General features: G+C 41.6%; 1 protein-coding gene across 1 annotated transcript; it reads right to left on the bottom strand.

The window, feature by feature from the left end:
• Positions 1 to 603: 603 nt before the first annotated feature.
• On the bottom strand, positions 604 to 17,438 carry LOC111974290 (alanine aminotransferase 2). Its single transcript, XM_024001976.3, has 11 exons — positions 16,836 to 17,438; positions 13,936 to 14,025; positions 8,717 to 8,825; positions 8,164 to 8,297; positions 7,706 to 7,949; positions 6,519 to 6,598; positions 6,253 to 6,389; positions 5,559 to 5,733; positions 5,294 to 5,449; positions 4,972 to 5,081; positions 604 to 2,826 (listed from the first exon to the last, which is right to left on the bottom strand). Exons 1-11 carry the CDS (start codon positions 17,154 to 17,156, stop codon positions 2,667 to 2,669), a joined length of 1,716 nt encoding a protein of 571 aa, XP_023857744.1. The 5' UTR covers positions 17,157 to 17,438; the 3' UTR covers positions 604 to 2,666.
• Between the last annotated feature and the right edge of the window lie 1,692 nt (positions 17,439 to 19,130).

The following is a 19,130-nucleotide window of genomic DNA, read 5'->3' as shown; positions in this document are numbered from 1 at the left end:
AGATTTATGAACAGTTCAAGCACTCAGGTGGAAGTGTGATATGCAGTTATTCAATGACTGGTGGAGAGCAAATTGTCCTCCTGTATTAGAGGATAGACCGTTTATTGTTGAACTGTGTCATTGTAGTTTCTGATGTTTGGGTAAATGGCTAAATATTAGATTCAGTAGTTTCCCCAAGTACAATCATTCAATTCATATTGCATGAAACTGAATCTGTGGATATATCTTCTTCAGAGACCATTTATGCATTTACACAGGCAGCCCAATTCTGATATTTTTCCCCCCACTAATTTGTATTTTGACCAATCACATCAGATCTTTTTCAGAGCTGATCTGATCAGTGTCTTAACAGCACGATTTGCCAAAGGCAGGATACTCTGAGCGCAGCCCAATCCAGAAATCTGGCAGTGGCTTCTGATTAAATTKAATTTTCACAGAACCGCTTGTTGCAATTTCAATGAGGCTCTCGTTCAGATATCAMTAAGTGGACTGGAGGCAGGCCATGAAAGGGATAACAAATCCAGTTGTTTGTGTCAATGAAACAAATATCAGTATTGGGCTGCCTGTGTAAAAAAAAAATGAAATTTGAATCATCTCTCAAAATGGATCTAAAAAGTATTTATTGTACAAAACACAACAGAAATAACAAAGTAAGAAATCGAAATCTGGATTAAAAAAATATATATTAATATCCAAAACATAAACAAGACAAGCAAAAACTGGGGTTAAGTCTTATTTCAGTTAGAAACGTGATATTTATAAGCACATCGATGTTGAACCCAAAACCTTTTCCAGTTAACCTTCAGCTCACGAAGAAAGAATGTTGAATAGAAAGCAGGCACACGAATGAAAACATTTAGCAGAAAATGTGCATTTTWAAAAATGTCATAGTATTAATTTGTTTTGTTTGTTGACATTCTCAAACGTCACTCAATGTAAATTACAGCTCATTACCATTGAAGGGACCTCATTGCAGTCAAATGGTTAAAAACCATTCATGTTGAGGTCAGTCAAGAGTTTCATACATTGAATGGCTCCCGAGGTTACGTTAATGCTTAAACACTTCATTCAGCATTAAACTGCATACAAAAATAGAAATGAGATGATAKGGTATCAGAGAATAACAGTTCATCGGCTGGCTGAATTCATTGGACTGAAGCTTTTAGACTGCCTTGTGTGGGTCACTATGCTCATCTCCAACCTAAAAAAGGTTGTTTCACTTTACAATGACATTTCCTCCCGCTCGCAGTGTGCAGAAAGAGACACAGGCAGAAGGATCCCAAAAACATTTTACAAACAAAAACACTAATATGCATTCAACCCACCATCTCCATCGTCTGAGATGTAACCGTACTCCCTTTCTCGTTCTCAGTTGTGATACAAATGTGAATGAAAGACATAAAGCCACTGTCAGTAAAAAGCGTAAACTATCTATGCAATAAATAGCCTAATAAGGGCACATGTCGATATACAGAATTATCAGAACCTACATTTCCCTTGGTTTGACCTTTAAGCTCATTTAAAAGTAGCCCACAAACAATTGCATTTATTTCCATAACAAGCACATAATACTGCAACTAGGCAGAGAGTACAGACACACACACCCCTCGAAAAAACCCTCTCCAAGTGCATCTGACACCTCAGATCAGTGTCATGCTAGACAGGTACTATATGGGTAAACATGTGCCCAACAGGGAGCTATGCAGGCTCAAAGCTTTATGACTTGGAGAGATACGATGTTGTTATAAATGGTTAGGAGAATCCCTCCCTGCTGTTTTTTCGGACCAGAAAGAGCTGATGTAGCAGTACTCATTGTCCGGAGTCCATGACCTGCATAAACAACCTCTGTTCCCCAGTTCCATTTGGCACATGGAAAAGTACAGCTGGTTCTAAGATAATATTTGCACTTACAGTGCCCCATAGTGTAGATCTCTACACAAAATGCCTCTAAGGAGACAGAAAAGCCTCAAGACAGGTAGAAAATACAAAACAGTGTAAATAACTTTGCGGGCACAAAAACAACAAAKTGGAGTGCTAGAAAAAAATTCCCCAGTGCATCCTCTATAATGGAGCACTTTTGCGTACATCACAATGTACATTGCTTTAGTGTTAAAGGGGCAATCAGCAGTAGTTACAATAAAACGTCCTCACTGCCAGTTTCAATAAAAATCTGAGGGATCGGACTGGAGAATTGTAACCAAATTCATAGCCAGAGCTATGGATGCAAGGACTGATCCTCCATGATATCAACATTACAGTTTGAACCATGTTTAACCAGGCTATATAGTGTTTGTTTACATTTACAAACGCTTATATTTTGGGTTCTGATGGGGTACGACAGCTTATGAGGCATTTATAAGTTGTATTCCTCAAGAATCAATGGGTACATTGAACTACAATTTAATTTACAAGTCCTAAAATGTATGTAGCAACTGCAGATTGCCCCTTTAACATCTCTGTACAGAKGGCATCGTTTCTCCCCACACTTTTACCTCTTCTGACAAAGGCACAAATGTCGCTCAAACAAGTACTGTTCCTAAAATCAGATAAAACTTCAAGCAATCATAGGTTACACTAGTAGAGTATAAAAGGGGTTACTTTTTTACTTTACATTATGTTAGTCGATACCTCTGCAAATGCTGTTTTTGTTTGTGTGTTAAACATTCTCAAACTATCWGAACTTGTTTCAGTGCGTCCCGTGTGTCATCCTCTGATCTCTTTGGTTCCTCCAATGACGCGTACTCCTTCAGAAACTTGATGTGGAAATCCCGGAGCTTCTCCAGGAGCACCTTCAGCTTCTCTGTCGTTGGCAGAATGGTCATTCTAGGGGGAAATCATATGTAAYACAACMTAGRGGGTCYGGTCATCTCAGATACCCAGAAGTTAAATTCTRGCGAATGTTGTTACACGTAAATCTCTCCATGAGAGATTACTTAGCGGGCAAAAGACAYACAGGGAGGAAGAGATCAATGCAAAGTAAACACAGCATCTCATCTGTAAGATATAAAAATAGAGCTGGAATGAAAGGAGGCCAGCTATTCAGTTAGCTCCTCTCCYGCTAGTGTAATATTTGCAACTTCCAGCTCAGTTAAATCTTTTTAGTTTACTTATGCAAGRGAGATGTCAGTGCCTGACCAATTTGAGCCTGGTAGACGTGGCACTGTAATGGTMAGGTTTCAATGCGTCAATGTACAGTTTAAGTCGGAAGTTTACATACACRTTAGCCAAATACATTTAAKCTCAGTTTTTCCACAATTCTTGACATTTAATCCTAGTAAAAATTCCCTGTCTTAGGTCAGTTAGGATCACCACTTTATTTTAAGAATGTGAAATGTCAGAATAATWGTAGAGAATGATTTATTTCAGCTTTTATTTCTTTCATCACATTCCCAGTGGGTCAGAAGTTTACATGATACCAAATACTAATTGAGTGTATTGCCTTTAAATTGTTTAACTTGGGTCAAACGTGTCGGGTAGCCTTCCACAAGCTTCCCACAATAAGTTGGGTGAATTTTGGCCCATTCCTCCTGACAGAGCTGGTGTAACTGAGTCAGGTTTGTAGGCCTCCTTGCTCGCACACGCCTTTTCAGTTCTGCCGACAAATTTTTTATAGGATTGAGGTCAGTGCTTTGCGATGGCCACTCCAATACCTTGAATATGTTCTTCTTAAGCCATTTTGCCACAGCTTTGGAAGTATGCTTGGGGTCATTGTCCATTTGGAAGACCCATTTGCGCACCAAGCTTTCACTTCCTGACTGATGTCTTCAGATGTTGTTCATATATCCACATAATTTCTCTCCTCATAGACACCATCTTATTTTGTGAAGTGCACCCAGTCCCCTCTTGCAGCCCAAGCACCCCCTGCAACATGATGGCTGCCACCCCCGTGCATCAACGGTGGTGGTGTTCTTCGCTTGCAAGCCTCCCCCTTTTTCTCAAACATAATGATGTCTATTGCGGCCAAACAGTCCATTTTTGTTTCATCAGACCAGAGGTATTTTCTCCAAAAAGTACGATATTTGTCCCCATTTTCAGGTGAAACACCGTAGCTCTGGGCTTTTTAATGGAGGTTTATGGAGCATGGTCTTCTTCCTTGCTGAACGGCTTCAGGTGTATGTCGATTATAGCGACTTGTTTACTGTGAGTATATATACTGTTTGATACCCGTTGTTCCTCCAGCATCTTCACAAGCGTTTTCTTTTCTGTTGTTCTGGATTGGATTTGCCACTTTTTCCACCACAAGTACGTTCATCCTCTATGAGACAGAACGCGTCTCCTCTCCTCGAGGCGCTATGATGAGCTGCGTGGTCCATTGTGTTGTGTACTTGCGTGACTAATTGTTTAGTAAGAGATGAACGTAGGGTATCCTTTCGGGTTTGGACAATGCTCTCAACGGCATTAACCAGACTTGTGGAGGTCTACAAATTTCTTTCTGAGGTTTTGGCTGATTTCTTTTGATTTCCTCTATGAGTCAAGCAAAGAGCACTGGAGTTGAAGTAGGCTTGAAATACATCCACAGCCCACCTCCAATGACTCAAATAATGTCAATTAGCCTATCGAAGCTTTCTAAAACCATACATATTTTCTGGAATTTCAAGCGTTTAAAGGCAGAGTCAACTAGTGTAGTAAACTATTTTGTAAACAATTGTTGGAAAAATTACTTGTGTATGCAGCACAAATAGATTCCTAACCGACTTGCCAAAACTATAGTTTGTCTAACAAGAAATGTGGGATGGTTGAAAAATCAATTTTAATTGACTTGCCAACCTAAGTGTATAATCTCCCTGACTTCAAACTGTAAGGTCACTAGCTACTGTCCCACATCGATTTGAATTCCAACGGGTGAATGAGTGATACCAAATACACTAGTCGTCCACAGACAGATCTTTCTGAAAGGCTTTCTCTAAATTATTTAATTTCTGTTGTAAATGCTTAGCACGCACATGTTCAACTAGTTGAACAGTTACCATGAAGTGAATACGCCCTTCCCTCTGGCCGAAGCCACTGCCTGGAACGAGGCAGATGCCAGTCTCCTCAAGCAGTCTCAGACAGTACATCATGTCAGGAGACATTCCCAGGGACTGCAGAAGAGAGACACACTTAAAAACCTGTTTTTCTAGTTTTGGGTATGGAGGCATATAATTATATGCCAATGCCAATTTGTTGTCAGCTGCACAGTACCTACACCATGCAAGTTTTATGCGTATGTTGAGAAGTGARAAATTCACTAATGGTTGTAGAACGGAATCACATTTCAGCAGTAGGTTTCTAGATGGGTGTTAGGTGAACAGACCTTGGCRTCCTCCACAGCTCGTGGGGGGATGAAGATGCGTGGGAAGGCGTACATGGCTCCCTGCACAGGGTTACATTTGATCCCAGGCACCGTGTTGAGGGTCTGCTCGGTCATCTGGGCCTTCTCAGCCAGAGCTCCAAGCACAGCACTCTTCTCCTGGAAGACAACACGCATACACAACACAGAGGTCAGACATCGGTCTTGGATGGCAATCAAAACGGAATACTAACAAATTAACCCCCCACCACCACATTGAATGACAGACCTTGTGGAACTGGAGATAGGAGGGTTCGTGTGGCAGAGGAGGGTTGACGATGACATCCATGGCAGCCTGTCCAGAGACAGGGGGACACAGTCTAACAGAAAGCAGCTTAACCAGCTGGGCCTTGACCTCCAGGTCGAGGTTGAGAACCTCCATATAGCCCCCTCTAAACCCACACCTGTAGGGGAGGAGGACAGAGGAGAGGGGAGCGTTAGTGTTGGGTTCACAGTCACACGCAATAGAACCAAACTGGACTTTATCCCAGATCAAATCAACCATGGCAAAAATAATCCCATCAGCCAGTCAGTCTGCATTCCAAGGGCATAATTTTTTGGGAGGGGGGCCTGGTAGCCTTGTGATTTTAGCCAACCSGTCTGACATTTATACACGCATGACAACGCAAATCAGAGGAGTTGGCTAAAGCACAGCATGGACCTGATTCCCAGGGCAACATGGCGTACTAACACAAAGGCTAACATTTTATAGTGTTCTTGTAGATCAAATAGATGAGACTAAGGCGCAATACGAGCTGGACATCCTGTTATGGATACATAGGAAAGTGTAATGTACGTCAGTGACTACTTATGGGGGTCAGACAGAGAATTCAGAGTGAGCACAGACAACGTGTGGTGTTTTAAGGGTACTTTGGGGGGAAATAGTGACCCTGTGCGAGGGGCACGTGGATGTGAATACTCACTCTCCTGAGTAGCCTTTGGAGGTAGAGTGAAATGAGGCCAGCTCGACAGTGTTGAAGTACTCTGGGCCCATCTCATAGAGCACCTTCTTAAAGGAGTGGAACTGACAGTCTGGGGAGTACACGTTGTCCTGATACACCTGGACACACACATAGGAGGATTACATCAACGGAGAATTGATACTTCTCATAGGACTGGAAAAGTAGAGAAATAGTCAGTGTCCATRCAGTTCAATACACCATGGTAGTTGGAAACAGCAAACAATTACCTCATCGGACATAACAAACAGATTCTCCTCGTAGGCAAAGTGGAGGACTTCCTCGATGCACTTCTTACTCTGCACTTGACCTGGATATTGCCAGAGTGAAAGAAAGGAGAGAAGAGGGGAGGGAGAGCGGTCACCACAGGTGCTGAAATTGAGAACATGGGAAACTCTACATGGGCCTTCCATCTGTACAGGGGACGCCATGACTACAAAGACAGTATGTACTGCATTATGGAGGCAGCTGGAAGCCAGAGGACCACAGTATTGCTTCACGGACGGTTACTAGCCTGCCGGATGCGATTTACGTGGTACACAGCGAGGGAGAACTGTGACACACTGGTCTGGACAGGAGCCCGTTCTTAGTGCAGTATTCACACATAAGTTGGCTTTGATTGTGTGGCTGTTAATGTTGGTGTTTGAGTGAGAAAGAGGTGAACCAATCAGTAAAAAAAAGCACAGCCCCCTTCATTATCAACACATCTTGCCTACAACATTATGGAGCCTTTCCAGACTTTGAAGTCAGGAAGACTTCAAGTTAGGTGTCAGGCAGACTATTAAGTTACAGCTATTGTAAGAYGGAGTCCAATTCCTTTACCCTAACGTAAACTTATAAAGACAGATCCCGTTTCCTATGCAGGCTATAAACAGCCATCAGCTACCCTACATGACACAGCAGAGTAGAGGGGGTTCCACATATAACATCTTACACAACCTGACATCATGACCCTTGGCCTGCTTGTTTCAATGGTGGTACAGTATCAACATAGCTACCTCTTAAAGTTAATCATCATGCTTATTAGCCTTATGGGACATGGTAAACATTTGCAACATATAGATTTGAGATGATCATGCTTGGATATGTTGGATGCTGGTCTTTGGTGTGGTGGACACTGGTCTTTGGTGTGGTGGACACTGGTCTTTGGTGTGGTGGACACTGGTCTTGGATGTGGTAGACACTTGTCTTGGATGTGGTAGACACTTGTCTTGGATGTGGTAGACACTGGTCTTGGATGTGGTAGACACTGGTCTTGGATGTGTGTAGATACCGTCTTTGATGTGTGTGATACTGGTCTTTGATGTGTGTGATACTGGTCTTTGATGTGTGTGATACTGGTCTTTGATGTGTTGAACACTGAACAGTCACATTACATAAAGAGCCTAATCTCATTGTTCTGGCTGGCAAGACCCACCGGTAGGGTTTCCTGGATTGATGATGCAGATGACTCTGGGGTGACAGTGCTCCTTGGCAGCCTGGTAGGCTCTGTGGAGCTCGTTGATATCCAGGGCCCAGCAGTTGTCCTCGTCCAGGTAGTAGTTGATCTGAACGGCCTCCATCTCAGAGATGGCTGCAGAGTACAGGGGGTACTGAGGGATGGGGATCATCACACCACTCCTGGACCGGCCCTGGCCCGACACCAGCATCTTCAAGATGCTCTACGGTCAGATGAGAATATCGTTGCACAACATCAACAACTAGTAGGAAAGCATCCCAAATGAAAACGATAATGATTATAAGAGAAGAAAAAAACATGAAAATACCTAATAAATCCAATTAACTTTCAGTGACAGCTCAGATTAAACAAATACCAACCAACTCCCTTTTGTTTGTAAGAGGATTATTCGAAAGGGTCAAAAACTAAAGACTTACCACGATGCCATCACTAGCTCCGGTGGTGAGGTAAATATTGTCCCAGTCGGCAGGCACACCCTTATCCCGTTGCTCGATGTAGACAGCAATGTCCTGCCGAATACAGTCCACTCCCTGGCTGGCACTGTACGACCCTGGAGTTAAAACACACACAATATGGTATCAACTCTGGATTTGGTTTTTATGTTCTGTTTCAGGAAATAAATGAGAGCTTAGATAACTTCAACTTGCATACACTTTCTAGCTCCACTGTACCATGCAGTTTTAAATGAACTATTAGGCATATCTTGCAGCAACGGTAGGTCACAGAAAGAATGTTTCAAATGCATATTGTTGTAACCAAAACACTGCTAGGTTCTGCATTTTTCAGGCCACAACGTCATTAGAGCTTAACTTAGCATCCTGTTCTTTGTCAGTGAGACAATTCTGAACYCAACAGTGCACAGGAGACCAAAGCTCCTACTTGGTCAGCATTTAAAGCTATATTATTAGGCTATTTCAACACATGAATGTGAGTGCAGTGCACTCAGACAMACAGGSACACAGTACACACCCAGGCTCTGTCCCCCACAGCCCTGTAGAATGCGACGGGCACGTTGTTTGGCATCCTCCGGGAAACTAGAGCTGTCCAACAGCTCTGGGAATGAGCAGAGAGCCACCACCTGAACATAAAGACAGGAGGTGTTAATGTGAACTTCACCCCCATCAAGACACACAGACACCTTCACAATTTAATATGCCAATTTATTTGACATATTATGTAAATAGCTTTACATAAGCATCCCAGGTGAACCAGCAGGAGGAAAAAAATATTTTTACTGAAGTTATCCTTCCACACAATCATGTTTGCTCTTGTACAGTTCTAAAGGAATGTCTGATTCCTGTATGTAGCCTTTGTTGCATGTAAGGACTAGTATGTGAGGAGGAGGAAAATACATTGTTCTTTCACTCTGAGAATGGCTTCTGGATTTCCTAAGTGATTAATAAAGCAAATCAACAACACTCATCTGAACATGACCCATTCTATCGGGAGGACTCATGGGTTTACACAATGACAGACATAAAATAAGCCACTTAAAAATGGCCTTCCATTTGATCAATATGAAGTACTGTACATAGACGGGTTGGTTGTTTAGTAACAAAACCGATGCATACGCAACTATGGTGCAAAACAGACGGGGTTGACTTAGATTGTTGACAACATGTAAACTATATTTAGTCTCCAATGTTTATTGAAAACAAATTAATTTGCACAATGAGCACTTGTCCTAAATATATCGTTACAGTTGTTGGTTAGCTAGCTAGCGAATTTGTGCCATATTAGCATCGACATGAAATAAGTCAAAACAGGACATCAAGAGCAAGATAAAACTAGCTGAAACATGCCTCCTACAATTCCCCACATGGCAGCTTCTTGCCATCTGACTGTTCAGAATCATAACGCACAGCTTCCGGACCAATTAATGCGCGCGCATCATTTTCGTGACGTTGTTAGCCAACCCGTCAATAGAAGGCTAGTGTAGCCGAGCCACAAGTAATTTACACAATCTGTTCTGTGTTTATTTGTTTGCAGTGTAGTTTCTAGATGGTGTAGAGTATGTTTGCAGATGAGATTTAGGGCAGAACCTTTGARCACAGTAAAATAGGCAGCATGACATTAGCACACAGGTTCTGTGGTTCCAGAGCAGTAAATACTGGGGAGTGGGGCCAGAGACACAAGTCACCTTGGACAGTGACATAGCAGTGGCATTGACTGGCATCAACAAAGCTTGCTGCCTTACAAGCTACTGAATCACATGGAAAGTTTTACGACAGTTCCATGGACACACTGGTCTGCACACAATGTCATTGGCAACTGACAGATTTACTTTCAAGCCACCTGACAACACAAGTTTATTAGAGACAAAGTAAGATGGGCTGTGCAGAGTTAGGCTTTATAGAACTACTCAAACTAGGCTATATAGACTTCACATACCGGTACTTCAACAATATAACATTTAAAAAACAGGCCTCCTGGTACAGCTAGCCCAATAGTTCAAGTTCAAGCACTGGGGCTATTATTTTAATGATAATGGAAGATCTGAAGTGAGCTGCCCTGGGCGATATGGCCTAAACTTATGGACGATTCACGGGATATATACACAATGCATTCAGGAAAGTATTCAGACCCGTGACTTTTACAACATTTTGTTACGTTACAGTCTTATTCTAAAATTYATATACACACCCCCAATCAATCTACCCACAATATCCCATAATGGAAAAGCAAAAACAGCAAATGTATTACAAATAAAAAACWGAAATATCACATTTACATAAGTATTCAGACCTTTTACTCAGTACTTTGTTGAAGCACCTTTGGCAGCGATTACACCCTCGAGTCTTAATAGGTATGACGCTACAAGCTTGGCACACCTGTATTCCGGGAGTTTCTCCCATTATTCTCTGCAGATTCTCTCAAGCTTTGTCATGTTGGATGGGCAGCGTCGCTGCAAAGCTATTTTCAGGTCTCTCCGGAGATGTTGGATCAGGTTAAAGTTCTGGCTCTGGCTGGGCCACTCAAGGACATTCAGAGACTTGTCCCYAAGCCACTCCTGCGTTGTCTTGGCTGTGTGCTTAGGGTTGTTGTCCTGTTGGAAGGTGAACCTTCGCCCCAGTCTAAGGTCCGGAGTGCACTGTAGCAGGTTTTCATCAAGGATCTCTCTGTACTTTGCTCCATCTTTCCCTTGATTCTGACTAGTTTCCCAGTCCCTGCCGCTGAAAAACATCCCCACAGCATGACGCTGCCACCACTATGCTTCACCGTAGGGATGGTGCCAGGTTTCCTCCAGACGTGACACTTGGCATTCAGGCCAAAGAGTTCAATCTTGGTTTCATCTGACCAGAGAATCGTGTTTCTCATGGTTGAGAGTGCCTTTTGGCAAACTCCAAGTGGACTGTCATGTGCCATTTAATGAGGAGTGGCTTCCGTCTGGATACTCTACCAAAAGGCCTTATTGGTGGAGTGCTGCAGAGATGGTTGTCCTTCTAYAAGGTTCTCCCATCTCCACAAAGGAACTCTGGAGTTCTGTCAGAGTGACCATCGGGTTCTTGGTCACCTGCTGACCATGGCCCTTCTCCCCTACTTGATCACMTTGGCCGGGCGGCCAGCTCTAGGAAGAGTCTTGGTGGTTCCAAACTTCTTCCATTTAAGAATGATGGAGGTCACTGTGCTCTTYGGGACCTTCAATGCTGCAGAAATTGTTTGGTACCCTTCCCCAGATCTGTGCCTCAACACAATCCTGTCTCGGAGCTCTACGGCCAATTCCTTCGACCTCATGGCTTGGTTTTTGATCTGACATGGACTGTCAACWGTGGGACCTTATATAGACAGGTGTGTGCCTTTCCAGATCATGTCCAATCGATTGAATTTACCACAGGTGGACTCCAATCAAGTTGTAGAAACATCTCAAGGATGATCAATGGAAATAGGATGCTCCTGAGCTCAATTTRGAGTCTAAGTGTCTGAATACTTATGTAAATAAGGTTTTTATTTTTTATGTTTAATACATTTGCAAACATTTCTAAAAACCTGTTTTCGCTTTGTGATTATGGGGTATTGTGTGTAGATTGATGAGGAAAATGTTTTAGTTAATCKATTTTAGAATAAGGCTGTAACAACAAAATGTGGAAAAGGTCAAGGGGTCTGCATACTTACCGAATGCACTGTATGGGGGGGCATATAACAATCTCAGCTCTGTAGATTTTGCTGCAAAGAGACAGAATCACTAGATCATTAATTGTGTTATTGCCCCTATGTAGCTTGTTTCTGGTCACAGGTTCAGAAATGGTTAAACAATTACAACATTCACTTAAAATTAACATTACAAATAACAGTGTTGGGTGATTTGGAAAACCATTGTCAATCAATCAATAATGGAATAATACTTGTAGGAAAGGTTTTCATCTTTAMCTCACAATCTGTGGATACTATGTGCTTAGAAAGGTTCAAAATTCACAATTGAAAAACATGGTACATGGACACCAAATGAGGGTGGTCTACGGTGATAGATGGGATGGGCTGAGAGTGGCTGAGGGGTGGTATTAAAGAGCTCATGTTCGGTAATGCATTATTGGTATGTGATTGCTGTATAATAAGTACCATGTATGTAAAATGTATATGTCAAGTGTATGTATATGTCAAGTGTATGTATAAAAAATATATACTTATCGCAGCAGGAATTATAGAAAATTAACACAGGTCTCATAAACAATATCTAAAGCACAAGCCCACATGCTAGTGAGTAAGTAGCCAGCTAATCTTTATATTTCAAGTTTAGCCAACTTAGATCTATTTGCTTGCTAACAAGGTAGAACAGTTGAATCGTTATGAACACACCCTTCTGTCTGTCTCCAACTGTTTTGAATTCTCAGAATGAGAATGAGTTGCCAATTCCTTATATAATTAGTGTMTTATGCTGATTGCACAGTTAAAAWACACATACTAGACAGCTAGTATAACAGTCTTTGGCTAAAATAGTTATAGCGGTACATGGTACTGCAATATCGCGCGCAACAAATTGAGCATACATTTTCCAGAATCAATGTTCAGTGATACTCTTGTTTTAGTAGTGTCTACTCTGCGCACAATTTGAAGAGTTGAGACAGGGCATCGTTAGAAAGGTTAACTTCTCTATTACAGTAAAATAATGTCTCAATGCGTTTCGGTGTCCATTTTTCCTTCAGTTTCCTTACTTAATTTTTTTTAAATGTTAAACTCTGCATTGCTGGGAAACGGCTCCTAAGTAAGAATTTCACGGTAAGGTCTACTACACCTGTTGTATTCGGCGGTTGTGACAAATAAAAATTGATTTGACCAGTTCTGTTGAACCAAACCTCAAATGCAAAMAGCGAGTTGAATCCGCTTGTCAGAGAGAAAGAAGTGATCTCTCATCTTTGTTGACTTGAGTGACAGGGGGGAGGGGCTTGGTGTGTTTGTGTATATTGGAAGGTGCACAGCTTACAAGTCATTGCACACAGCACAGAAGGAGCAAATGAGACGAGACCAAAAAGACAACGTGAGAATAAGTGGACATAAGCGCTCATAAAAAAATGTAATAAACTTAATTCTTGAGATATAGGCATTTGGAAGACATTGCAAAAACATAAATTCTAATTAATTCAATATCGCCCAGCCCTAGGCGATTGCTATAACAATGTGGAGCACAAGACTGGACATAATATAGCCCCTTCTCTGGAATGTGCACTTTCACTAGAAGAGACCATACTCTGTGCTCATGCAGATAGCCTATCCAACACAAATTTGCTGGGTGGAATCCAACAGTACGTAGAGTAAGGAATATGCTTAATGTTTTTTTTAATAGGTATTTCTTCTAGAATACCAGATAGAGATAGGTAACACATTTTGTGCTGCTGTTAAGAAATGACTTTATTATTATGTACTAATGAATGTGATCCCATTTCCAACCTCTCCATGAGCCGAGGACATTCCTCTAAATGTTTCAGAGTGCAAATAGTAGCCTAAACAAAACAGTAGATGTGCAGCCTCATCAGCCAAACTGATGCCCAGCCAAGGATGACTGATTTAGTAACTCGGAATAAACAGATAGCCGTCCTGACAGAATATTTCCTTAGCAATATCACCGAATCAACAGTCCAGTTAGAGAGGGTGATAATGGAATTAGAAGTCTATTTGACCTTGTGGTGGTTATGGTGGTAGGACAGGTGATGTAAATATGACTACACTTTTCCTGACCCATCCCTGCCCCTCACCTGACGGAGAAAGGTGATTGGCTTCTGCCCCATGGCATGTGAATCTCCAATGTTGGCTTTGATGACCTCAGTGAAGGGGTGTTTCTGACCCTGGAGAGAAAAAAATTACAATTTAGATTCACGTTGAGAGAAAATTTGAATTTTGTAAATACCTCTGCACATATGAATAAATWAATAAATAGTTCAATAAAAATACATATGAAAAACTACACTGAACAATGAATGCAACAATTTCAAAGATTTTGCTGAGTTACAGTTCATATAAGGAAATCAGACAATTGAAATAAATTCATTAGGCCTTAATCTATGGATTTCACATGACTGGGCATGGGCGCAGCCATGAAGCCCACCCACTTGGGAGCCAGGCCYACCCACTGGGGAGCCAGGCCTAGCCAATCAYACTGGTGTCTGGTCTCAGACAATCCCACAGGTGAAGAAACTGGATGTGGAGGTCCTGGGCTGGCATGGTTACACGTGGTATGCGGTTGTGAGGCCGGTTTGACGTACTGACAAATTCTCTAAAATGACGTTGGAGGCGGCTTATAGTAGAGAAATTAACATTAAATTCTCTGGCAACAGCTCTGATGGCCATTCCTGCAGTCTGCATGCCAAATACATGCTCCCTCAACTTGAGACATCTGTGGCATTGTGTTGTGTGACAAAACYGCATTTTAGAATGGCCTTTTATTGTCCCCATCACAAGGTGCAGCTGTGTAATGATCATGCTGTTTAATCAGCTTCTTGTCAGGTGGATGGATTATCTTGATGACGGATGAAATCCTCACTAACAGGGATTTTAACAAATTTGTGCACACAGTTTGAGAGAAATAAGCTTTTTGTGCAAATGGAACATTTCTGGTTTCATTATTTCAGCACATGAAACATGGGACCAGCACTTTACACATTGCGTTTATCTTTTGTTCAGTGTAGTGTTGATCTAAGTAGGCTACTCTTTCTATCATTGTAACTGTTGAGGCAGATTTAGGCCTACAAGACAGAAAAGTATATTAGATGAGTTGTCACAGCAAGTGATGGATCAAATAATTACTCCTGTCAAGGTTGTGGTCTAAGAGCAAATACATTGCATGATTATGCATACTGGGGGTARATCATTGATTGACACCATCCTTTACATGATGTATTAGCCTAACCTAAGTGCTGTAGTCCTACAATTTCATTTTAATGCCCCTGTGGTGGCCCAGTATCTAAATCATATTTTGACAAGAGTATGCAGGGGACATAACAAAGCGACCCACCCTAGTGTGGTCTTGTATATGTCAGGGTGGTACAAGGATCATGTGCTCCTACCAGCCCCTAGGAAGGCACCTGTTTCAGGGCTATTATTAGTTGAACTGCCTTTGRCCAAGGCACACATCAATCAACTTATCCAACATGACAGAGAAACAAGCGAGTGTAAGACTCAAGTGAAAGAAGAGTAGTGGGAGTAGATTTTGAAGACTGGCTTTTGTTCAAGTGGAGTGTGGGCTATAGGTCAGTCACAGCATCAGTCTGAATGAATGAATTCCAGTTCACGGATCTTGTAGGTCATATAATTACATGTAAATAAAAGGATCTCTGTGTTGTAGCTCATCTTCATCATTAAAGTAAACTAGCCTAAACAACCCCACACAACAGTCTGGATTACAAGMGGTCCTTGTCTGATATTAATGTAAAGGCATCACTAAACAGCACAACATGTACATGAAAAGCAGTTGAGCTAAGGGTTAGCTACCAGTAACTTTGGTTGAGCTTTCACTAGCAAAGTTCGTCATTGCCTGGGAATCAGATGGCGCCTTCTGGGATTTTTCTGTGTTTGATTCTGAATCCAAAAAGGCACTTGCACAGTTGAGCTATCTCTGTTGCAGGTGCATGGTAACAATTGAATAACATGAAAGAAAATAGAAMCCACGATCACTGTTCTTTATTAAGCTTTACGTATCGGCCTCAAGGCAWTTGTCAGAGCATTTTTRCCAGAGTGTTTGATTCTGGAAATGGACCTCTCAGGTCCTATTATGCCGAAATGTTGAATATAATAAAATGAGTTTACTCTACTGGTTGTCTGCGTCGTTGGTCCTTTTGCAGGTTGGAATTTGAGCCAATACATCCATAGGAAAGTATTATTAGACCAACTTTTCAAAGCACCGAGTTGTGTTCAGAATTATATCACTTGAAGCAGGCGTAAAACCATGTAAACATGAGCACTGTACATGTTTGGCAAGTATGCATGCAAGTATTTACATAATGTGTGCATGCTTCAGGGGATAGTTATCTGAACGGACTACCAGTGCTTTGAAAAGTTGTGTTAAGACTTTCCTTTCGARAGTCAAAGTCCTACATGCAAAAGGACCAACTARGCAGATAACCGATAGAGTAACTTKAAATGTAATTTTATTCAACATTCCGGTTTGCAGAGGACCGTTTCCAAAATCAAACAAAGAAAAATACCGGACGGTAGATTGAGAAATTCACTGTCTGGTGGTCCCCTGTCAAAGCMCATCACTGCCACGTCCACAAGGAGGTACCACCAAGGTTGAGCAAGGATTGGCTCCTTATCACACACATACAAGCGGATGGATGCATCGCGACTCGAGGAGGATGATGCAACATTGTATCGGCACTGAGGGTAGACGCTACACACATAATTATATATAAACTAGCTAGTAAGCTAACGTTACTCCTCCATTTCCCCAACTGTCGTCCACTATTTTAGTTGATCATATAAAGCATGAGAGCACATATCCATGACTAATCTTAGCTAGTTTGTTGGTGGGGGGTGCCAACGTTACGGCTGTGTAAATTGCTAGTTGCCGTAAATGCTGGTTAGCATGAGCTAGTAGCAAGCTCACCTATTGGTTTCTTTCCTCGCTAGTTAGAATGATAGGCAATGTGTTGTCTGTCACCTGTTGCAAGCCTCTCTCGATGTCACCAGCCTTCGTGACAATGGGTCCTCTTACAGCGTACTCCACCGCTTTCACTRGCGGATTGAGGGTGTCCATGGTCAGACTCTTTTCTCGTATCTTGCCATTCTCTCTCAAGACCACGGTTGCCTCAGCTGTACTGAATCTCTTCTGTCCATACTGTTCAACGGGTCCTTGTGTTTTGAATCGTATGGATTGCACTAAACATGAGGTTTCCCGAGCCTTTGTCCGCACAAGGGCTGGAGACTGGTCAAAAACACGTGCAATCAATGATCTATTTGCCAAGTGCTGAAGTCGATGCATGATCTCAGAAGGTTAGCTAGAAGAAGCACAGAAATTAATGACCGCTGAAAATGAAGAACGATAGTATGTGAGAAAGAGGCGATGCTAGAGGGATAACTGAGCGCGAAATATGTCTTCTCCAGCAGGTGGCGATGTTTTTTGTWTTTTTTTCGCTTACCAAGTGAGGAGTTTTAGTTTGGAGATCAAAGTGAGAGTCGAATTTGGTCTACAAAAAAATTGAATGGCTTGATTGTGACGCGAGGCTTATTTAATCGAAAATMTGTGTCGTAATTGTTAGGTTGTTACGGGTGTACAGATATAAGTAGGACACGTGACACCCCGGCAAAAACAAACACTTTATATCAGTGTTTGTTTTTGCCGGGGTYTCACGTGTCCTACTTAGTTATTCCTGTTCTTCGGATACGTATCTTCCCTCTCATTGGTTAGAATGGTCTCACCTGATCTTGGCTCATCCCYACTGCCTTCCATTTTTTAAGACATTTATTTTAATTGTRAGAGTAGCCACTTGAGTATCTGGTCAACATTATGGATAGTCTGTGGTAATATCACCCAATCAGGTTACAWTTCTGTATGCAACGTTCTGAAGATTTGAATTTGCCCGAGTTAGGTTGAATTACCATTTCCCACACCTTCAATACTGGACTGCTAAGACTGTACTGGACAGCCACTGCAACACTGACTTTAAATTAATTGTTATAATCAAAAGTGAGGACTGCCTGRCAATATGATACCAAACCTGGGTCTGGGTCATGTCAAAATGTGAATATATGTCAAAAAGTATTTGAGGTGGGTTTGTTTTTTATTTGGAGTTTGCACTTTTGGGACCATTCCATTGGTGCCAATTGTACCAGGCACACTAAATCAAATGAAGCTAAAGTGTTTTGTTCTGACTGTTATATGGTGATAAATTATGCTGGCTCATCTAACCAGGCGGCGCTATCACCGGTCCTAGGTTGGTAACCGTTCTGTGKGCAATATAGATGAGCCAGCAGTTGAGTATTGGTCTTCATGATAGARAGTGGTGTAAATCAAARCCTAATAAATGACAAGTAAAGATTACATCCCGTGTCCTCCAATTATATGTTGGTCTATTCAAGATACTACACTGACCATACACACTTTTTCTCAAATAAAACGCACCACACTTATTCACTTGGCTAGTTACTCAATCAATCCAACCAAACTACACTCAGCGCATGGGATGGGAGGTTAGCTGATTGGTCAAAAAGCAGATAGTGCCATCTACTGGATACATGGTTGCACTGTGTACTTACTGTCCTAATAACCTCGGGCCACATTCAATCAAATCAAATTGTATTTGTCACATGCGCCGAATACAGCAGCTGTAGACATTACGGTGAAATGCTTATTTACAAGAGCTTAACCAACAATGCAGTTCAAGTTAATAAAATACTTACTKAATAAACTAAAGTTWAAAAAATCGAATCAATCAAAAGGTAACACAATACATTTACATAACAATAACGAGGCTATATACAGGGGGAACCGGTACCGAATCAATGTGCGGGTGGTACAGGTTAGTCGAGGTAATTTYTAAAGGGGGGGTCAATGTAAATAGTCCAGTAACCGGTATGGGGAAATCCAGTTACCGGTATGGGGATTCAGGGCTAAGTCAAAAACAGAATGGCTTTGGCTGGAAAATGCACAAGCAGATAATGTGAAGTAAAAGAGTGCCTCAAATAAAGGTAATTTTGCATCTCAATTAATTTATTAAATTCTTCAAATAACGGAAATACAATTCTCAAACTAAAGATACATGTTTTAGACAGTCATTATAATATAGTCTAATAATACTGTCAACTTTTCAGATACACTGCAGAAAAGGTTAAAGAATTCTACATTTCTCATGAAATCAAATAAAATGTTATTGGTCACATACACGTGCTTAGCAGATGTTATTGCGGGTGTAGCGAAATGCTTGTGAATCATGAATCCCTACTTTGCATATGAACC

This window comes from Salvelinus sp. IW2-2015, linkage group LG15, assembly GCF_002910315.2.
Source record: "Salvelinus sp. IW2-2015 linkage group LG15, ASM291031v2, whole genome shotgun sequence".
Taxonomy (NCBI): Eukaryota; Metazoa; Chordata; class Actinopteri; order Salmoniformes; family Salmonidae; genus Salvelinus; species Salvelinus sp. IW2-2015.
The sequence above is the reverse complement of the archived record's forward strand: the minus strand, read 5'-3'. Positions and strand labels throughout refer to the sequence as shown.